Genomic DNA, 24110 nt, shown 5'->3' on the forward strand with positions numbered 1-24110 from the left:
ACGAAGACAAAAAGGCCAGAGAGACCTGCAACAGCCATATAAATAGATGGCCATAGTGAAATATGGTGCAGGTGGCACTAGGGGAGTACCTGCAGGGCAAATTTGCAGTGGTCTCTCTTTCTAGTGGCTGAGGCGCACGGTAGTGGGTGGCAGAAAAAGCAGATGAGTCATAACTGTGACTGGTCGGTGGCAGTGGCATCAATGGTTTTTGATGTCCACCTAAGGGGGTGGTAGCCCAGTGGGTTACGACGGCCCTTCCTCCATATGAGGACAAAGAACAGTGCTGTGTCATGTTGCCCAGCGCCCGGCAGGATGCTAAGAAGTATGCTGGATGAGAGCTATGTCCGTGGAAGCTTTAGAGGGGTATACATGCTTGACCAGGTTCCAATTGGCACATGACATGTGGTGGTGGTGCCTAGGGGTGCAGCAACATGGAGGGAGGTGCCATGGTGCTTGTCATATGGTATCCAATGATGTGGAAGTGGTTCATGGCTTGCTGGGCCTCATTGTCTAAATGGTAACAAAGGGCCTTGTCTTGGCTGGACGCCGGATTTGGGTCACTGGGAGGCACACCATGGCGTCAGTGTGTGCGTGCTGAGTAGTGTTTCGGAAATGTAGCTCATAGTTATATCTACTGAGAAACAGAACATCACTGGTGCTGATGGGCTGTTTGATTAAGCTGCTCAGCAGTTGGGCCGAAGAGCGATATCAAGGGCTAATGATCAGTCAGTAAGTGGAACTTGGCTCCTTAGAGAAAAATTTTGAACTTTCTTAATGTGTAAATGATCTCGAGCACTTCCTTTTCAATCTGGAACTACTACTTCTGGGCAGTGGTTATTATTTTTGAAGCACAAGCAATTGGTTCTTCAGAGCCATAGGTATTACTGTGCTCTAATATGGTGCCCAAGCCCCCTTCAGATGTGTTGGCAGCTATTACCAGTTGCTTCTGTAACTAGAAAGTGGCAAGGCATGTTGCACAGGGTAAGGCCTATTTGAAGGTCTGGAATGCCCAATCAAAATCCATCAATCAAGAGAAAGAGACTCCTTTCTTCCAAAGATTGTAGAGTAGATGTGCAGTCACTACAGTGCCAGGAATAAATTTGCTATAATAAGTGATTTTCCCAGGGAAAGATTGTACTTCTTGTAGTTTGAGGAGCTGGGGAGCTCTGTGACCATTTCCACGTGCTTCTTCGTAGTCTGAAATCCATCTTGAGAGATGATAAGACTGAGGTTTTCCAATGACGGTTGAAAGAACAGAGATTCATCAAGATTACACTTGAGACAGGAGGCCTGTAGTGTGTGGAACAGTTTATGAACGTCAGCCGCTACAAAGTCTTAGGTTTGTGTTGCACATTGCCAGCATAGTGCAAAATTTATTCAGGGCCAACATTGTGGTTTGAAAGTCTGTTGTGATTACATTAGTAGCCATTTTTGAGGGGAGTACCACAATGAGGAGGCTATAAATATGGAAGCAAGGGATCTGTCTTTGCTGCATTGTGCACAACTTTCTGGGCAGTCATCCCCAGAATGCTTTCGATAACAGTCTGAGCACAACGGGAGTGCTCCAGTTGAGTGGCTGAGAGTATGTCCTCGTTTGCAGGGCTGAGCCAGAGTGTGACAGTGTTTCCTTTGATGATAGCTACTTCCTTTTTGTCGGCTAAGCTGTATGCATTACATGGGTTGAAGAAAGGGATGGCCTCCATGTCTGCCCAAGATTCTAAATGGCAGCTGTCTGCCTGGGAGACTTGAATCATTTAGCCAATTTCAGTACTTCCTCCAATGTGGGGTTGTACTTAATTGTCAGAGTTAGGCATGGTATGACTGGTTGGGCTGTTTGCGACGCTGATAGAATTCCACTTAAGATGATATTACATGATAATACAAGTGAAAGAAGGCATATAAAAGAAAATACATTTGATCAAAATGAAGTTAGGCCGGTTCAATAAAAGGAGCGAGCTTGCTTTAGCAGCCGATATGTTCAGGACGGAACCCAAGGCGAAAAGAGGGATTCAATAGTTGCAGGGTCTCTTATCTTAAATGTGCCAAAATGCTGCCTGAGTTGCATTTCAGTATGGTGGAAATGGCAAAGGATGTATGGCTGCCACATTTGAAAGCAATTTGGATTGGTTTGTGAAGGTGGTCAAATGTGTGTGTGTGTGTGTGTGTGTGTGTGTGTGTGTGTGTGTGCAGGTGCGGACACACACACACACACACACACACACACACACACACACCCTTGTGAGAAATGATTTTAAATTAGATTTGAAACTTGCTTCAGACATTTTATGTTACTGGGCAAATGATCAAAAATTTTTGTTCCTGCATGTTGAACTCTCTTCTTAGCCACTGACAGCTTTACAAAGGGCAATAAATGTCATTTTTCCCTCTAGTATTGTAGGTATGCACATCACTGTTCCTCTCAAATTGGGATGGATTATTTATTAGTAATTTCATTAGCAGATGTATGTATTGCAACGGTGCAGTTAAAATTGCCTAGTACGTGAGGTCTGTGGATGAACACCACATATTATTCTTACTGCTTACTTTTGTGCAGTGAGTGCTTTCTTTCCAAGTGATGAGCTACCCCAGAAATTTGTTTGGTACAACATAATTGAGTGCAAATATGCAACATGTGCCAGGAGATTAATATGTTTGTTTCCAAGATCAGTAATTGTACAAAGAGCAAAAGTAGCTGAACTTAATTGTTTGAGAAGCTTGTAACATTTCTTCCGGTTCAAGTTTTCATTACTATGCACACCCAAAAATTTGGAACATTTGTTGTACAGTACTGAGTGTAGTACGTTGTGTTTTTTTATATGCTTAGGGAGAGTCCATTTTTTGGAGAGCCACTTCATAATTCTTTGGAAAATATCATTTACCAAGTTGCTTTCTATCTGAAGGGAATTATGGTAACACTAGTATTGTCTGCAAAAAGTACCAATTTTGCTTTTTGAATGTTAAGTGAAAGGTCATTCTCATACACAAGGAAGAGAAGTGGACCCGAAATTGAGCCCTGCAGGATTCCTGCTCTGCTGCTGGATCGACTCTGATTCGTCCTTTCCATTTCCGTATTTTTTCCTTTCTTGTTCTTGGAACTTACAGGCATATAATGAATCAACAATAAATGCCTTTCATTGATACTACGGCAGAATTCTGACTGCCTATTTATTTTATACTAAGAGAGTTTAAATTCAAAGTTCTCTCTCCAAACTTTCCACTGATTAGAGATCAGCATTCCTATCATTTAGCATTAATATGTGAGAGAACATTTCATTAACTTGTAAGCCAACGAAACTCCTGCTTTGTTGAACAGCCCATCAAAAAATAGAACTGATGGTAGTGTTGCCAATGTAACTCATGTATAAGTAAAAAACATACATTCTGCCCTTGATACTCTTCGGTTTAGTATTTGGGCTGGCTTCTATGTATTACAAATGTATTTTATGTACAAAGTACAGTAAGATGTTATAAATAATTTAAAGTAGTTTTCATCCAGAGATAGTAGTTAATTTTGTATTGACTGTGATATTATACGTAGAATTTTCAACATTTGTGTTGAAAGTATTGTCTTGTAATTGTAAATAGTTAAAAAAGATGATTGTTACCATTTTCCTGATTTTTTTTTTTTTTTTTTTTTTTTAAATAAGAAAAGTGGTCTTTATTAATAATGCTGCTCATCAGTTTCTCACTCACCAGACACGTACACAAGCTTCAAATTTTGATACTATGTAAGTTTAGCATGCATCAAATCATATTATTTTAATTTCTGCAGGAACTTGAAGTTCATTTTTATCCTGCGTTATATGATACGCTGCCTTTATGTGAGGCTCTTACTAAGGTAGAGTGTGAAACAAGAACACTTCAAGAGAAGAAATGTGCACTCATGAAAGAAATATTGGAGATTTCAAAGCAGGTGAGTAACAGTGTCTCTTTATTCTCTAGAGTGTAATAATTAACACAGCTTACATTCTGATGCAATTCATTTCAGTAATGAGTGTTTGATTTTTACTTCAGTGTTCCCAAATTTTGAATATTTTCTTGTATTTTTATACATAGAACTTCACACATCATTGAATATTATAGAAAATGTCACTTTCCTGTAAAACTTTTTCATTTAGGAGGCAGAACTGTGTTCAAGTCTTGGAGAAGCTACAGAGATTAAAGTAGAGGATGCTCTACCAACAAGGGAAGAGATAGCCATTTTCAATCAAAGACTTCGAGTTCTGCAGTCACGAAAGGTACTATAGAACATACTGGCTTCATACATTATTCTTTAATTGGAATATTTATCAAGATACTGCAATTTTCTTCACAAAGTACTGCATTTAAATTTCAGTCAAAGCGCACTGATCTGTTGTGAAATTTTAGTACAGCTGTAACACAATGCCAGTGGACAGCTAAGACACACCAATTGTCCAAAAATTTGATTTATGTAACGCAATGTTTTGGGACAACATCATAACATTATCAAGTACAGTCAAAAAATAATAAGCAAGCAGCAAGAATGCACTGTCAAATACATTTTATACTCAACTCTCATGTTTGACACTGCATTATTGCTACTTGCTTATTATTTTTGACAGTGTCCAATGATGTATTAATTTTTACACTTGATAATGGAATCATGTTGTTCTAAAACATGCTGTGTTAAACAAATTGTACATTTGGACAACAGGTGCATCTCACTCCACACTAAAAGCTCAATAACAATAAATTTAAGATTCGCAAATTAGTTGGACTGTTGTCAATCACTATCTCCTTGCTTATATTCTCTCTCTCTTTTCATTTTATTTTGTTCCAAAGTTAATAAAGGACTTTGAAGTGCCAACTCCAGAAAAAATACTTCGTTGCACTAAAGAATTCAATCCAGTGAGACTTGTTAATGAACCTTCTCTATATCATCCAATGTCACTTCATTACATTTCTCAGTAACAAGAACTTTTGCTTTTGGGCAGCTGTTGGTCAGCTTTCTGGACCATCTGGACGCATTGATTTTACAACCACTCCTTTTAGGAACTATTTTTACAACTACTTTTTCATTTTCAGTTCTGTTTAGCTGCATTTTGTTTTCTGTTAAATCTGTCTTGAGTTGATGCTTGTCCTACAGTTGTCAGTTCCAAAAATTCTCCATAGTCATAATAAGATTCCAATCCCACATATTATTTCTGAAATTTAGTCTGGCACTAGATATAACTCCTACTGAACTTACTATTACAATTGGTACCTCTGCCTACCTTGTATAAATGCTTTCAACTTTTCCTATTCCATCAATCCCTAACCCTCACTATTATGGTTCTTTGCAATCACACACTGAACTATGACTGTAAATAACTTTCCTCTACTCCTTTTGCAAAATCTTTTCATCCCGATGCAGTAATATTGTGTATGCCAGTTATGAGAGTGTCAGCCTCTGACAGCTAGAAAGGAGAGATATGTGTGTGTGTGGGGGGGGGGGGGGGGGGGGGGGGGGCTTTTATTCCCATATTATCTGAAAAAATTACCTCAATCATTTAACAACTGAGCAAAGAATATATTACTCCCATCCAACTCCTCAACAATCTGCTGTAGCTTGGAGGCCCTGCCTTGATAACCTAATCTGGCTTTTACTTTTCCAGAAGCTTTTCACTTCAAATAAAAAATACTTTTCCTGAACACCCCCTTCAGGCTTCCAACACTGTTGTCAATCTATCTTCTGAAAAACTGAGTTCTGCAGGATTCTCAGTTCTCTCAAAAGCTTCATTTTTATCTCCAAACTTAGTTTCAACCTTGCTGGGCTAATAAAGAGCCTTCCTTCCTTTACTCACTCCACTGAGTTCAGGTGGATTGGGCTTCAAACTGCCATCAGTCCAAATTTAAGTTTTCCCTAAATTCCATAAGTTGTTCAAGATGAATCATTTGTTTGAAAAGGACGTGGCCATTTTCCTCCTCTTTAGTGATTTTGTCATCAGTGACACATTAAACTAAAATTTTCGCTTATTCTTTTTTACTTGCTTTTCTGTAATGGAAACATATCTTAGACACCTACCCCATTGTTACCCCACTGAATGCAGCATACCAAAAACTGAATAGAACAATGTCTCAAACAGTTATAACTTTGTGACAGTACTATTTACAACCCTTAAAAATACAGTTCCATCCCAAAAACCGAATGTGACCTCCATAAGTACCGAGCGAGGTAGAGCAATGGTTAACCCACTGGACTTGCATTTGGGAGAATGATGGTTCAAACCCGCATCCAGCCATTCCGATTTAGGTTTTGTGTGGTTTCCCTAAATCGCTCCAGGCAAATGCCAGGATGGTTCTTATGGAAGGGCGTGGCCGACTTCCTTCCCCATCCTTCCCTAAACTAATGGGACCAATGCCTTCACTGTTTGGTCCTCTCCCCCAATTCAACAAACCAACCTTGATAGGTCCATCCCACAACCTGTCACCTGAATGCATATCCCTCTTCTTCATTGGTAGCTCCTGGCTAATACAACTGGGGGCTTTGTAAGTGAATTCAAAATCATTTGTTTAAATGAAAATAATTAATAAACAGGCCTCAGACAGCATAAATAGCATCTGAAGCAAATGAGTCAGTAACATTTTCATTGAAATTCGGTTTTTTATCATGTCCTTTCCTATGCAAAGCACGGCAATTGCATTAAACATAGTTTCAGGCATTGTTCTTTGTTAAAAATGTCATGATACCCTTTAAAGTTGGGGAGCTTGTCTCAATCTCAGCAGCCGTCACAGATATTGTGCAGACATTTATCCAGATTTTCCATTTTTCTAAAAATGTTGTTTGCATGTGGTTTTCAATCATGAATTAAAGAAAATTGGTAGTGGCACATCATTACAAAGCCTTACTGTCTGTAGATAACTCCTAATTCAGTTTTTATGTTTCTTCACTCAAAATTAATTTAACAAGGAATTGTTTTTAATATTTTGAATGCTCTTAGCATCAAAGTAGGTTACTGAATTTACAAATTAAAATCTTACTTTATTTTACATGTTACTAAATTGCATACATCTTCTGCTTTGACAGTACTACTTTTTATTCCTGTTTGAATGTGAAAATTTGTCGATATGTTTTTTTGTTTTTATAGGCTTATTGTCCTTTTTTTTTTTTTGGAGTCAATTGCATAACACAACACATGTGGTATAATTGTGTGAAATGAGTGAAAATACTAATAGAGGATTACCTAACATTTGCCAAATAGCCCCTGATTGATTGTTGTTGACTGTTTGTGTGACCATAAATCAATCATCTGCATTCTGTACTCAGATAAACACCGCCCTGTCACTCCAGTGTCAGAGCGCAGCTGAGGAGTGCAACTTAGGCTTGCTACCCAAGGTTTCTCTTCCATTGTTTCTTCCATGGTCAGTCCGAGCAATGTCATAAGTTCTCCTGGCTGCATGTTGTGGAGCTAGGTGCTAGGAAAGATAGCAGATTTTTAACAGTTTTTTAGAGCATAATACTTACCAGTTGCATACATGATGTTGCATTCTGTGAGAGGCTTACTTGTGAATGTGCTCCAAAGACAAAACTGCCACTGCTCTTTACACTGGCAACACTTTACAACCTCCTTTTATTGTCCTTTGTAGGCACTAAAAACTCATTTCCACTGGTCTGTTTATTGTGACTGTTACAATACTTCCACAATAAGATCCTCTGAGTTCGCCAACCAGCATCTTCAGCCAACCGCCTGCAGTCTCACTTTTAATTACTACTTCCACTGCCTTTCCACTGTTTCTGTCTCATTACCACAAGAACCATTACATGACTGTGAAGTTTACATTACTGTACATTAACAGTTCCCTATCCTGTTGCTTTGCTACCATTGGACACTAATTTTTTTTAGCGCTTCCTGATCATATTTCTTAAACCTACTGGCCCACCACATTGTGACCCATAATTATTTCTTCTTTGAGGACTAAATCCACAAACAAATCAGTGGAACTACAGTAGGCATGGTCATGGAACCATCCTACTGTAACTTGTTTATAGGATACATTAAAATGATAATTATCCACTCAATACCTCGAGACCTTGTTAACCCTATTAACGACACCTTCATGCTCTGAACCCGTGGCAGAAACAAATTCTGCCCTTCTTTTCAGACTTTAACAACTACTCCCAAAGCCACTGCAGATGGTCCTTCTCAATTCTGTGTGTGACCTTTCTAGATGTTTGCACTATAAAAATTTCAGTTCATATTAGACATTCCAATCATCAGTAGTGCATCTATTGCTACAACTTTCACCCACTGCACCTTAAAAAGTTGTTATCCTACTGTTTGTGCATCAGCATGCACATTGTCTTGTGAGGGGTCCCGTCTTGCTTTAAATTTATTGAAGTTTGGCCCCTGGTACAAGTTCGACAAGACATCCGTAAATACCAGAAAACTCTGACTATGAAATGAAAGCACTAATACCTAACATTAACTAGATTTATATCCACAGAATAACTCATTAACAGTATTACATTGGGCTTCACAATCATGTAGCTTTGTACAGACTCTCTGTGCAGATGGTATCATTTCTTGAACTGTGTACCAAAGATGTGTTGATTATTTATTGTTGGGAAGCCCAAACCACAGAACTTCACTAGGAGGGACTCCATGGCATGGCGTATGGTGGTGCAGAGTCCAAGGAAATACTTCGGATGATGCCAGCATATTAAATGTAGACCTTGTGTTGCCACAAGACACCTCAGGAGCACGTCAAACATAAAAAATATGACCAACTGAAACCAGAATAATACTATTATTTCAACAAATAAACACAAACTTTATTTTTGTTGAATCTTAATTTGAACTGATCACGCTCACTCAATAAAAATGCCATTGAGCATACTAATGCCACCCAAACTCTGGTTTATTTCATAAAATGTCCTTGCCCTAACAATCTGAAGTTGGGAGCAATAACACAGGACTAAAAAATTAAATTTTTGTTCAAGGCTTTTAATCCTGAAGGTTGATTTTTATTAATGGCTGGCCTCTGTTAAGGAACCTGAATTCAGATTTTGGCAATCATGTATGAGAAAAATGTAATAGAGCTATAAAGAATTGTCATATTTATACAGGAGTAAGACTTTTTAATGTATTAATGATGGTATTTACAGCTATGCTAGTAACTTCCAAACTGTTTATAAATGTATGCAATAAACAAAATCAAACAGCATTCATTTGTTCACAGATATAACAACAATTTAAGTTCAACATATTCCAAGTCTTACAGAGACACTGCATTGTTTCAGTACTGCTTCCTCTTCATACTGAAAATTTGTCTTAAAGATTTTCTTCTACACTGTAGCTCCTTGTTATCTCCTTTAGTCAGCCATCATCCCTTCATCCCACCTGCCTTGATAATATGATTTTATTTCTTTCATTTATTGATAAGCCCTTCCTCCATGTCCTTTGCCAACATTTAGAAGATTGTCAGGGAAGTAGTCAAGAGAGCTCATGAAGGGTGGGGGGATGAATTTTGAGGCTCTCATTACATTGTAAATTTGTAAATTTTTCAGTGCTATAAACATAATTTCCATCGTGGTTTTGAAATATGTTTTCTAAGAAATTGCCAACCACAGTCTTAAATCCTGTCTAAGCCAGTCGTTCTTCTTGTGTTATTACATTTTCAAATACTTCACCTTCTACAAACTTCTGCTGTTTGATCCCACAAATATTCTGTCTTTAAGTTTATACTCGGGCAGAAAAGAAAATTTGGAACTTATATACTTAAAACAATCACCATCTTTTGGCAATGCAAACTGTTTCATGTTTCCCAGTTTAATATGAAGAGGCAACAGGATGATTTTCTCTCATTTCACCAGAGATTATCTTCACTCATTTTCACATTTTTCTCCCAAGGATTCATTGTTGTTCTGGTACGCCATTCTATTCTACTCAATGCAATTCAGGAGCATGACTGAGCCAGAGGCACAGGAAACAATGAAACATCGAAAAGCCTGACTGTTGTCCCATCAATATTCCTCCATATACAACCCATCGATGTTTTGAATACTTTAATACCTTCAGCAGCATCTCCATATTTTCATAAGTTTCTTTTAAGTGCACAGAATATGCCGCTGGCACTGAGCCGTACATGTGTAGAAGTACGGCCTTGTGACTTCTTTTTTTAGAATCTAGGAACAGCCTCCATTCATTCATGTTTTATGTAACTCCATATCTTGATAACACACTTCAATGTTCTTACAATAAACAAGAGCCTTCTGAAATGAAACCATTAGAATGTTGTGCCCGAGGTAAACAAATGTTTTTCCTTTAATTGTGACCCCAAAGCTTGTGCTGCTTCTTTCAAGAGACCCAGGTCTCTTAGCAAGCCATATATCTCATATGCTCTGGTTGTCCTTTTGTGGGTGTGGAGTCATAATCAGCAAATGAAGTTTTGCTTGATGATGATGATGATGATGATGATGATGATGATGATGAGTATTCTAAAGTAATGGGCAGTTCAGCCACGTGATTGTTAGGACCATGTGGTATGGGAAAAATCTCACTGGTCTCTCTTCATCAACATCGTGTCTGTGACATGTGAATAGCTAGCCGCACAAGTGGACTTCCACGACGGACCAAAACTGCAGGCCATTTCCTTGGGTATCTCTAATGGAATGGGGCTGCCAATCTGACGCCCATCATTTCCCACTAATGTGTAAGCCCTGCCCATCGGATCTAGTTTCACCGATCTACCTACAGTCTGGGTCTGTTTGTGTGTGGCATAATGTGGCAGATTTTTGTGGTTTATCCAAGGACCCAAGACTGTGGTGCTCCTTGGCAGGCCAGAGGCCATGGGCAGTGGATTTCAGGAATTGCGACTGTGTGACCACAAGTACATTGTACAGTGAGGTGTTTTGCAGACTTTTATTTATTCTAGTACATTTAGAAACTTTGAAAATAGTTTATACATTAGAAACTATAGATGATAAGAAGAAGAAAATTGTGGCAGTCGCTGGTGGTTTGTACGCTATGTACTCATACATTTCACCACAGAAAAATCACACAATACCTGTAAAATAATAGACATAACACAGTGGCTAATAACCTACAATAATGAACATAGTAGAACCAACATTTTGTTGGTGATCATCCATAGTGTTGATTTACACAACCCTTTCGTGCCTTGTACACTCCTTTCAAGAGGCTTACTTTTTTATGATGTTATTTCTGAAATAAGTAAAGGTATTTTAAATTTGTCTAGCGACTCCTAGGAAATCCGCATTTATGTCACAAATGTGTTTCATTTTATTGAAACAAAAGAACAGTGGTTTTAATGGAACACCCATACCATTTGCCTTTCTTTCTCCACCTACAAACAGTTCATTACTAAAGATGTTGATGTTAGTACTTAAGATTTTTGCTCACACAAGGGAGAAATCTTTCCCAAATTGCCAACTGATCCCTCTATCAGGTGTTCAGGTGGTGTGACCTGAAGTGTGAACAATCACCTAAGGTGGGTGCACCCTGTTGTGAAGGTGGACCCCAGTTGGAAGCAGTATGCCATCAGAGACACTGACAGTAATGGGGGATTTTCTTGCAATGAGCCGGATCATCCTCACAATCAACGTCTGCAAACCATAAATGGAATGAGGCTAATGATTCCTTGTGGTTTCACGTACTGAAGACAGTCAGTCCGTTTATTATTCAGAAAGGTGTTGATGCAGTTGCCGACCCTGTGAAATCCTGCTGTCATATACGGAAAGGCACTTAGCTTTTTGAGACTACTACTGGTTCTCAAGCACAACAACTGCTTTCCGCTTCACTTCTCCACAGCTATCCTGTTCATGTCAAGGCCCATCAAACACTGAATTCTTCCCGTGGTGTTATTTACAATAGGCTGCTCGACATTCTGACCGAGGCCGAAATCCAAACATGCCTCCCTGATCAGGGTGTTACTACTGTCCATTGGATGATGAAAAAGATAAGTGCCTTCTTAGTGCCCATACACACTCTTTTTCTCGCCTTTTATAGAGTGGTGCTGCCATCCAAGATCAAAGCAGGCTATCAGGTTTTGACAGTCTAACCATATATCCCGAACCCCATGCGTTACTACCAGTGTCATCATTTCAACCACACTCGTATGTCTTGTCGATACCCATCCAAATGTGTAACTTGTGGTAGAGATGCACACGAGGGCGATCATCCATCTCATTCTCCCTGCTGTATCAACGATAATGGTGACCATGCTGCTTCCTCTCGATTTTCCCGTGTATCTTGATGAGCAGGCTGTCCAGGAGATCCTGGTAAAGGAAAAAGTTCCTTATCTGGTGGCTTGCAAGTTATTGGCTAGTCACAAACCCTGCGTTCTACCATGTGGCACTTACAGTACTGCTCTTGCTACATCTCGCTCCATGAAGGACACAGCATCACAGACATGTGACCTCACATTCGGCTCTGAGGTTGCGAAATCGCCCAGTTTCATGGTAGCATTGCAGTCCTGTCATCTAGGTGTGCAACAAGCTATCAGACTCTTGCCTCATGGGGCCAAGTCACAAGCTACACAAGCAGCAGGCTGGAAAGGACGGAAGCAAAATCTCCCATGACGACTTTGTTTGAGCCTCCAGCCAACCAACACCTGAGTCTTCCTCTGCTAACTGGAAAGGCTCGAGGAAGTCCAACAAAGGCAAACAGTCTTCTCTTTCAGTAATTAAAACTTCCGGGCTAAGAGGCCGTGGTCCAATAGTAGAAATACTTCTCCCTGACGTTTCGTTGCTAGCTGCGGGCAACATCATCTGAGGTGAGTCTACGACTGGCTGCTGGGCCGTGGAGGTCCTGTTTATATAGAGCGCGTAGAGGGCGAATTGGTATGGGTGGAGGTTATACTTAACAGCCGAACTAAGTTAATAATTGGCTCCTTCTACCGACCCCCAGACTCCGATGATATAGTTGCTGAACAGTTCAGAGAAAATTTGAGTCTCATAACAAATAAATACCCCATTCATACGGTTATAGTTGGTGGGGACTTCAACCTTCCCTCGATATGTTGGCAAAAATACTTGTTCAAAACCGGTGGTAGGCAGAAAACATCTTCCGAGATTGTCCTAAATGCTTTCTCCGAAAATTATTTCGAGCAGTTAGTCCACGAAACAACGCGAATTGTAAATGGTTGCGAAAACAAACTTGACCTCTTAGCCACAAACAATCCAGAGCTGATAGAGAGCATCATGACTGATACAGGGATTAGTGATCACAAGGTCGTTGTAGCTAGGCTCAATACAGTTTCTTCCAAATCCACCAGAAACAAACGCAAAATAACTTTATTTAAAAAAGTGGATAAAGTGTCACAAGAAGCCTTCCTAAGAGACAATCTCCATTCCTTCCGAACTGACTATGCAAATGTAGACGAGATGTGGCTCAAATTCAGAGATGGAGTAGCAACAGCAATTGAGAGATTCATACCTCATAAATTGGTAAGCGATGGAACTGATCCCCCGTAGTACACAAAACAGGTCCAAACGGTGTTGCAGAGGCAACGGAAAAAGCATGCAAAGTTCAGAAGAACGCGAAATCCCGAAGATTGGCTAAAATTTACAGACGCGCGAAATTTGGCACGTACTTCAATGCGAGATGCCTTTAATAGGTTCCACAACGAAAAATTGACACGAAATTTGGTAGAAAATCCGAAGAAATTCTGGTCATATGTAAAGTACACAAGCGGCAAGACGCAGTCAATACCTTCGCTGTGCAGTGCCGATGGTACTGTTACCGACGACTGTACCGCTAAAGCGGAGTTATTTAACGCAGTTTTCCAAAATTCCTTCACCAGGGAAGACGAATGGAATATTCCAGAATTTGAAACACGAACAGCTGCTAGCACGAGTTTCTTAGAAGTAGATACCTTCGGGATTGCGAAGCAACTCAAATCGCTTCATACGGGCAAGTCTTCAGGTCCAGATTGTATACCGATTAGCTTCCTTTCAGATTACGTTGATACAATAGCTCCCGACTTAGCAATCATATACAACTGCTCGCTCACCAATAGATCTGTACCTACAGATTGGAAAATTGCGCAGGTCGCACCAGTGTTTAAGAAGGGTTGTAGGAGCAATCCATCGAACTACAGACCTATATCATTGACGTCGGTTTGCAGTAGGGTTTTGGAGCAATACTGTATTCAAACATTATGAATGTCCTCGAAGGGAACGATCTATTGATACGTAATCAGCATGGTTTCAGAAAACATCGTTCTTGTGCAACGCAGCTAGCTCTTATTCGCACGAAGTAATGGCCGCTATCGACAGGGGATCTCAAGTTGATTCCGTATTTCTAGATTTCCGGAAAGCTTTTGACACCGATCGTCACAAGCAACTTCTAATCAAGCTATGGGGTATCGTTCAGTTGTGCGACTGGATTCATGATTTCCTGTCAGGAAGGTCGCAGTTCGTAGTAATAGATGGCAAATCATCGAGTAAAACTGAAGTGATATCAGGTGTTCCCCAGGGAAGCGTCCTGGGAGCCTTGCTGTTCCTGATCTATATAAATGACCTGGGTGACAATCTGAGCAGTTCTCTTAGGTTGTTCGCAGATGATGCTGTAATTTACCGTCTAGTAAGGTCATCCGAAGACCAGTATCAGTTGCAAAGCGATTTAGAAAAGATTGCTGTATGGTGTGGCAGGTGGCAGTTGACGCTAAATAACGAAAAGTGTGAGGTGATTCACATGAGTTCCAAAAGAAATCCGTTGGAATTCGATTACTCGATAAATAGTACAATTCTCAAGGCTGTCAATTCAACTAAGTACCTGGGCGTAAAAATTACGAACAACTTCAGTTGGAAAGACCACATAGATAATATTGTGGGGAAGGCGAGCCAAAGGTTGCATTTCATTGGCAGGACACTTAGAAGATGCAACAAGTCCACTAAAGAGACAGCTTACACTACACTCGTTCGTCCTCTGTTAGAATATTGCTGCGCGGTGTGGGATCCTTACCAGGTGGGATTGACGGAGGACATCGAAAGGGTGCAAAAAAGGGCAGCTCGTTTTGTATTATCACGTAATAGGGGAGAGAGTGTGGCAGATATGATACACGAGTTGGGATGGAAGTCATTAAAGCAAAGACGTTTTTCATCGTGGCGACATCTATTTACGAAATTTCAGTCACCAACTTCCTCTTTAGAATGCGAAAATATTTTGTTGAGCCCAACATACATAGGTAGGAATGATCACCACAATAAAATAAGAGAAATCAGAGCTCGAACAGAAAGGTTAAGGTGTTCGTTTTTCCCGCGCGCTCTTTGGGAGTGGAATGGTAGAGAGATAGTATGATTGTGGTTCGATGAACCCTCTGCCAAGCACTTAAATGTGAATTGCAGAGTAGTCATGTAGATGAAGAAATGTGAAATCTCAAAGCACTTGTGAGGACGCAATTTTGTTTCCTGATGGCAGAGTACAAGTGGATGCTGCAATTCTAAAAACAGCAATAAATCCTCTTTGTTGGACCGAAGGTTGTGAACTATCCATTACAAGAGAGTCATGATGAGGAAAAAATGAAGTGGTTTCACTTCAGTGGCTGCCGAGTGCCAGCCTGCAAAGACTTGCTGCTGCAGCACACGGAGGAAGGACGATCCTGCTCCATGAGGTCCACAGACGTGTTTCTTTCTTCTGCTGTCAGCCTGTGCATAGTCAAACACAGAAAAACAGTTGGTGGTGTGCACCGGCAACACAGAGGCGACACCGTCTAAGAGGATATTCAAGTTGGCGAAGGAGAATACTAATCATAGCGTGTAGGCTTTCACGGCCGGCGTCTTCAGTAATTAAAACTTCCGGGCTAAGAGGCCGTGGTCCAATAGTAGAAATACTTCTCCCTGATGTTTCGTTGCCAGCTGTGGGCAACATCATCTGAGGTGAGTCTATGACTGGCTGCTAGGCCGTGGAGGTCCTGTTTATATAGAGCGCGTGTTGGGCGCCACCACTCGGTCACGTGTTGACAACAGTAAAACTATTTCTGGCTGGCTGCCATTTTTCCTGGTGCATGGGCGTGAGGCAACTACGGTGATGGACACTGTGTTTCTGTTACATCTTGATGATGTGGATGACGACTACATCGGCCAGGTGTTAACCAGAGTTGAGGAAGCTCGGCAGTTAGCTCGACTCCGCATGCTGCAGGCTCAAGAAAACGAACGCACAGGTGAGCAGTACAATGATGACAAAATCGCGCACATCGCGGAATGCGGGGAGCACATCTCTGTAGCAGTGAAAGGGTTAATGCGGTCGTGGTGGCTTTACTTCATAAACTGCGCGCTCCCCCCCTAAACGTAAGTTTGCGAACTATACTATCGTGCTGCTTCTCTTGGTACGTACAACTGGCAACGCAGCAATCTCTCGTGTCTGGGCGGGCATGCGCGAACCGCCAAGATAAAAGAATTGAACTATAGCTCCCTCATAGTAAAGGTGACATTGTAAGTCTCCTGATTCTGAGAAGAGGATGGTATCGCCCAAGCCTCCGCCACTCGTCTCCAAGGGAGGAAAACAGGCTGATAGTGGGAGGAGCTCGAAATTTCTGCAAAATGGCAGCCCACAGTGTTGGAGATAGCAATAGGGTCCATGATGACATCGTCTGCTACTGTCAGGCTGGAAACTGGGGCATGGATCTTGGTCCCAGAGAGCTGTCTTAAGTTGGCCCACATGACAGAAGAGAGAGTGAAACTGTTAATAGGACTAGTGAATGAAATTCAGCTAGTTTTTTTGCTATCCCAAAGAATGCAACGACACTGTGCAAGTGTGTGTTTATACTGAATGCAGTTTGCTATCACAGGATGACGGTTAAATACGCGGAGAGCACATCTCTGAGCTCGAATTGCGTTTCGGCACACCTCAGTTCACCAAGGGACCGGGACGTGGCATAGTAAAGAGGAAGTGTGAGGAATAGAACGTTCTGTGAGGGTAAGGATAATGTTTGTAAGATATTCCACCAGGTCATCACAAATGTGGAAACTGTGTTCGTCAAAAGTCACCAAGGAGGAGTAAAGCCTCCAGTTGGCCTTAGTAAGCTGTGATATGGAGGTGCATGAAGGTGGGGTAGGAGTCAGCAAATGAATAGCACATGGGAAATGGTCACTCATGTACGTGACAGAAAGAACAGACCACTCAAGACAATGGGCAAGATGGGCAGTGCAGAAGGACAGGTCCAAATGGCAATAGGTCTGCGAGAAGTCTGAAAGGAATGTGGGTGCTGCTGTGTTAAGGAAGAAAAGGTTAAGTTGATTAAGAATGTCAGCCAAGAGGGCGCATCTCTGACAGGTTCTGGGATAACCCCAAATAGGATGGTGGGCAGCAGAAATTGTTGAGGTAGCTGTCCAATAAGCTGGAAGAAGTCAGCCCTGGTGACATCGAATGACAGCGGGATGAAAATGGTAAAAAGAGAAAAGGTCAAGTGGAAAGGGAAAGGCAAACTGCAACAACTTGAAGACAGGTAGTCAGGGAGATGGGTTGACTATGAACGTCATCCCATACGAGCTGCACAATTCCCCCAAGAGATGGAATGCCGACCTCGGGCGGAAGGTCAAAATAGACCAGGAAGAAGGCTGCCGGTCTCGGTTACGAGATGAAGGCAGAGCTCACCATCTGCAGCATTGTTGACAGAACCGACTGTGGACCTTTGGTGCAGAGATGGGTGGAGGGTCTGAATCAGAGGCTCAGATGGCTTTGCGACCGTGTTGGCTGCAGATTCCTTGACTTGCACCATAGGGTGGTGGGGTTTCAGGTTCCGCTGAATAGGTCAGGAGTTTACTACACTCAGCTGGTGGCTACACGGGTAGCGGTGGCTGAGTGGCGCGAACTGGGCGGTTTTTTAGGTTAGAAGACCTTGGGAAGGTACGGGGTGGGCTGCAATCTCAAAGGGTGCATGGCAAATACAGGACATGCTTGGATCAAGGAACAGTCAGAATTGTAGTTGTGAATTGTTGTAGTTGTGATGGGAAAGTCCCTGAGCTTCAAGCGCTAATAGAAAGCACAGAAGCTGAAATCGTTATAGGTACAGAAAGCTGGCTAAAGTCTGAAATAAGTTCTGCAGAAATTTTTACAAAGTCTCAGACGGTGTTCAGGAAAGATAGATTAGGCAGAATTGGTGGTGGAGTGTTTGTGTCTGTCAGTAGTGGTTTATCTTGTAGTGAAGTCGAAGTAGATACTCCGTGCGAATTGCTATGGGTGGAGGTTATACTTAACAGTCGAACTAAGTTAATAATTGGCTCCTTCTACCAACCCCCAGACTCCGATGATATAGTTGCTGAACAGTTCAGAGAAAATTTGAGTCTCGTAACAAATAAATACCCCACTCATACGGCTATAGTTGGTGGGGTCTTCAACCTTCCCTCGATATGTTGGCAAAAATACTTGTTCAAAACCGGTGGTAGGCAGAAAACATTGTCCGAGATTGTCCTAAATGCTTTCTCCGAAAATTATTTCGAGCAGTTAGTCCACGAACCCATGCGAATTGTAAATGGTTGCGAAAACACAGTTGACCTCAGCCACAAACAATCCAGAGCTGATAGAGAGCATCATAACTGATACAGGGATTAGTGATCACAAGGTCGTTGTAGCTAGGCTCAATACCGTTTCTTCCAAATCCACCAGAAACAAACGCAAATTAATTTTATTTAAAAAAGCGGATATAGTGTCACAAGAAGCCTTCCTAAGAGACAATCTCCATTCCTTCCGAACTGACTATGCAAATGTAGACGAGATGTGGCTCAAATTCAGAGATGGAGTAGCAACAGCAATTGAGAGATTCATACCTCATAAATTGGTAAGCGATGGAACTGATCCCCCGTAGTACACAAACAGGTCCAAACGGTGTTGCAGAGGCAACGGAAAAAGCATGCAAAGTTCAGAAGAACGCGAAATCCCGAAGATTGGCTAAAATTTGCAGACGCGCGAAATTTGGCACGGACTTCAGTGCGAGATGCCTTTAATAGGTTCCACAACGAAACATTGTCTCGAAATTTGGTAGAAAATCCAAATAAATTCTGGTCATATGTAAAGTACGTAAGTAGCAAGACGCAGTCAATACCTTCGCTGCGCAGTGCCGATGGTACTGTTGCCGACGACTGTGCTGCTAAAGCGGAGTTATTTAACGCAGTTTTCCAAAATTCCTTCACCAGGGAAGACGAATGGAATATTCCAGAATTTGAAACACGAGCAGCTGCTAGCATGAGTTTCTTAGAAGTAGATACCTTCGGGGTTGCGAAGCAACTCAAATCGCTTCATATGGGCAAGTCTTCAGGTCCAGATTGTATACCGATTAGCTTCCTTTCAGATTACGTTGATACAATAGCTCCCTACTTAGCAATCATATACAACCGCTCGCTCACTGATAGATCTGTACCTACAGATTGGAAAATTGCGCAGGTCGCATCAGTGTTTAAGAAGGGTTGTAGGAGCAATCCATCGAACTACAGACCTATATCATTGACGTCGGTTTGCAGTAGGGTTTTGGAGCAATACTGTATTCAAACGTTATGAATCTCCTCGAAGGGAACGATCTACTGATACGTAATCAGCATGGTTTCAGAAAACATCATTCTTGTGCAACGCAGCTAGCTCTTATTCGCACGAAGTAATGGCCGCTATCGACAGGGGATCTCAAGTTGATTCCGTATTTCTAGATTTCCGGAAAGCTTTTGACACCGATCCTCACAAGCAACTTCTAATCAAGCTATGGGGTATCGTCTCAGTTGTGCGACTGGATTCGTGATTTCCTGTCAGGAAGGTCGCAGTTCGTAGTAATAGATGGCAAATCATCGAGTAAAACTGAAGTGATATCAGGTGTTCCCCAGGGAAGCGTCCTGGGAGCCTTGCTGTTCCTGATCTATATAAATGACCTGGGTGACAATCTGAGCAGTTCTCTTAGGTTGTTCGCAGATGATGCTGTAATTTACCGTCTAGTAAGGTCATCCGAAGACCAGTATCAGCTGCAAAGCGATTTAGAAAAGATTGCTGTATGGTGTGGCAGGTAGCAGTTGACGCTAAATAACGAAAAGTGTGAGGTGAGCCACATGAGTTTCAAAAGAAATCCGTTGGAATTCGATTACTCGATAAATAGTACAATTCTCAAGGCTGTCAATTCAACTAAGTACCTGGGTGTTAAAATTACGAACAACTTCAGTTGGAAAGACCACATAGATAATATTGTGGGGAAGGCGAGCCGAAGGTTGTGTTTCATTGGCAGGACACTTAGATGATGCAACAAGTCCACTAAAGAGACAGCTTACACTACACTCGTTCGTCCTCTGTTAGAATATTGCTGCGCGGTGTGGGATCCTTACCAGGTGGGATTGACGGAGCACATCGAAAGGGTGCAAAAAAGGGCAGCTCGTTTTGTATTATCACGTAATAGGGGAGAGAGTGTGGCAGATATGATACACGAGTTGGGATGGAAGTCATTAAAGCAAAGACGTTTTTCGTCGTGGCGAGGTCTATTTACGAAATTTCAGTCGCCAACTTCCTCTTTATAATGCGAAAATATTTTGTTGAGCCCAACCTACATAGGTAGGAATGATCATCACAATAAAATAAGAGAAATCAGAGCTCAAACAGAAAGGTTAAGGTGTTCGTTTTTCCCGCGCGTTCTTCGGGAGTGGAATGGTAGAGAGATAGTATGATTGTGGTTCGATGAACCCTCTGCCAAGCACTTAAATGTGAATTGCAGAGTAATCGTGTAGATGTAGATGTAGAAGAAGGTGTAAGTAGATGAATGAGGAACACTAACTTAATGAAGGTTTATTGAGCACTTGCACATACAAGAGTGCGGAGTGATCTGCCTCTGTCCGGAACACATACAGTATATATAGAGCTACAAAATATTCCTGTACAATGATTCTTGACATTTGTGGATAACTTCTAGAATGTACTCGAACCAAATATAGAAATTAAAATTGTACAGTCCAGGTGAGTTTTGAACTCGCAATTCTCCATCCAACAGTTTAGTATCATAACCAGTACACCACGGAGCTACTCAGCTACTTCTGCGACAATATTGTTACAGTCCATCTTGGATTTTCCATTGTTGAATAATTAATATTTGTAGCGTTAGAATAGCCGTGAATACAGAAACACGTAGGAGCAATAATTAATATTTGTAGCGTTAGAATAGCCGTGAATACAGAAACACGTAGGAGCAAAGTTCATTTAATAGGACTGTAATTCACAATTTCAACAGTGAACTTGCAGATCTGAAAGTGGAGTTTTCCATGATCAGTTATCCTGAATAACCACTGCGAAAATTGTTCTGCAAGTCCATCGTACACAAATAATAATGTCAACTGCAGCAGCAGTTCATAACACTGCATATCCCGTAAACAGAGTTAGATTTCATAAAGTTGTGCAAAATCAGTAAGTCCTTCAAGAAGTTAAAATATTTATCTTACATGGCTGCTCGGCAACGTATCCACTCGACAAAAGCTCATTTCCTAACAGTGACCAAAGACAGAAGGCACAAAGTCAGTGACAAAACACTGGTGACCAGCAAAACATCACATGTGCCATACCTCTCACCCTTAAATACTTTGTGACGTCACAAACTACTGAATCAAAGTTAGTAGTACACCACTGCTGTAGTTTCAACAATACTTTACTGTTACTCATGACCTGTTGATGCTGCAATCACTAGCACAACCGAACACCTGTTAAATGATGACTAGAAAGTTATCAGTGTTTAGGTGGAAATAAGCTTTGGCATTTTTCAGGCAGAGGTTAAAAGGTGACTCTGGTGTACAAAATACACCAGTACATCTGCTCTATGGTGAAGCTCTTATGAAAACTCGGTTACTGTTTTAATGCCATATATTCAAGTATGTAATTCAGGTCTCTCTCTGTACTTTCGGAATGCGCCCAGGGTTGCTCAGGTGTGAATGAAACTTGCTGACGGTTTGTCCCACTACTAGATGGAGCTCAGTTAGTACAGGGCCTTTAAATGCACTTGTGTGTTGCTTGCACAGTGTGCAGGCTGCCAGTTTTTGGGACTCTAACCTAGGTCATACTTCCTTGAGGTATCTGAAATTACACGTATAAAATACAGTGAAATCCCTGTTATGTTTTCAGGTGGACTAGACTTTAAAAACACAAAAGTAATGAAAAATGCCGAATCGAAGCAAATGGTAACTCCTCCTCCTCCCCCCCCCCCCTCCCCCCCCCCAAAAAAAAAGAAAGAAAGAAAAACATGTGCAAAAACACATGTAATTGGCATTTACAACTAAAAATCGCAATCCTCTCCAGTACTTTGTATAAAATCAGTGTAAGTGAAGGAAATTAAGTGTACTATATAATGTTTATACATTAATTTGTGGTAATGAATTTTATTAGTTCTTTTGAAATTTGTGTCTGGGTGCAAAGTACTCGAGCATGTTTTCTGACATGCTACGACCATGAATTATATGTTCAGAACATGCGTTTTCGAGAGATCATCCTTTGTATTCACCCAGAAAATGCAAAAATGGATAAACAAGTTGAATTAAATAAAAAATATCGTAGCAGCGAAGGGGTTAGACCGTAAGCAGAAATGTGAACGTCTGATTAATGACATACTTTGTCACCCTTGCTGTAATTGTTTAATGCTTTTCTTATGAGCCGCACATCATATGCTCATCACCATTCAAGTGTTATTTTAGGCTTGATGAGAGAAACAGAGACGTGAAAAAATGAATTTACTTTTCCAGTTGACATTACAAGCAATTAGAAGCCGACTCAGTATATTTCTGTACACTATGTAAAATGTAAATTTGAAAGAAAGCTCAAGTGTTACAGTTTAGTTTCATGCTTTCACTGCTGCCAATCTTTATGATCTACAGTGTGTGGTTTGTGCAGTGTAAAACATATACGTGAGTAATGTAGGTAGTTGTTGCAACTGAAACATGTTCATGAACACAAAAGTCTTCAAAATGTGTCATTGCAAAGCCCTTGTTCTATTTCTGTATGACATCTCTATCATAATATATCATCTGAACGAAAAGTATATTTTCAGCACTTAAAATGCTTTTACCCCTACCTGCACTCCTGTCACTGAAGGGCCTCTCCACACATCCATTAGGTGAGCTCATTTTACATGTGTCAGTGTAGTATGGTGGCTACACTGGCTTTGGATGACTTAACAAGTCACCAGCCAATAAAAGTTCATTATCTGGAAGTGGACGATGTTTCCTCGATTATGACTGAGCATGTCCTTTAGAGATTCACTGTTTGAATTTAAAAGATTGACATTCGATATTGTTGTTGAATACAGTACATCAGAAATACATGCAAAAATATGAGACTGAGTTGCAAGTGGTACAAGAAAAGGTGGTGGCTGGGCTCGGTCCAAATTACTCTGTGTTAACTGTCTAGTTTTTCCATTACCGCCGCAATGTAGCAGTAGTTTCACCATAGTTGTGCTGTGAAACTAAATGTTGCAAGTTGTGTTGGTAACACCAATTGTGGATTATGTCGGCATTTCCTCTTCCACATCTCCCCTCTCCACAGTAGCCATAAAATATCCCTTAACTCCTCAACCACCCATGATGTGAACCATCTGTCTTTTGTGCCACTTATAACTTGTACAGTCACATCAAATGTCATTAGGAAGAAAATGGCATGAAGTAAAGTGAGACATTGAGTGAAAACTTAGAATCAAGGTAAAATTTACTAGGAAAAAATGTAAAATCGGGGAATTTTTAGCATTGATCTTATGGGTTTTACACAGGGGCTACGAATTTATGGTGTAGAGTTGTGAAGAACATTAAAAATGGGGAATGTAAATTCAAAGTTCCACTGTAATTGTGAAATAATTGATTACAATTTTAGGAGAGGAAAGTTCTCAGAAAGACAAATTAGCATTCAGTCTAATGTCACATAATAACTATTCTGAATAAACCCACAATACTAAAATTTCTTCTCAGTTCTCTAAACCATTCTTCATGAATTAATTGTAATGAACAACTACACATAGGCTCTTATATTACTTACATCTTACGTAATAAATTATACTTGGGTTGTGCTAAATAAACTTGATCAATTAATGTCACATTGGTACAAAGGACATTGCATGTTTGGTCAGACAAATGATAAGCATTTCAGTGCAACTACACTAACTAATTAGGAGTAGTACCATCAACATTCTGCATATAAGGTAAGATAACTTACAAG

The 24110-nt window shown here is 40.8% G+C and overlaps 1 protein-coding gene across 2 annotated transcripts in view; it reads left to right on the forward strand.

Annotated features, from left to right (window-relative positions):
* The window catches only part of LOC126162218 (protein regulator of cytokinesis 1-like), a 237256-nt gene that overhangs the window by 75873 nt on the left and 137273 nt on the right, over positions 1 to 24110 (forward strand). For both annotated transcript variants that reach the window (XM_049918565.1, XM_049918566.1), the window contains exons 4-5: positions 3773 to 3913; positions 4119 to 4238. In XM_049918565.1, the coding sequence (XP_049774522.1) occupies positions 3773 to 3913; positions 4119 to 4238 (261 nt within the window). The remainder of the gene's footprint in view (positions 1 to 3772; positions 3914 to 4118; positions 4239 to 24110) is intronic.

Source organism: Schistocerca cancellata, chromosome 2 (assembly GCF_023864275.1).
Source record: "Schistocerca cancellata isolate TAMUIC-IGC-003103 chromosome 2, iqSchCanc2.1, whole genome shotgun sequence".
Lineage (NCBI taxonomy): Eukaryota > Metazoa > Arthropoda > Insecta > Orthoptera > Acrididae > Schistocerca > Schistocerca cancellata.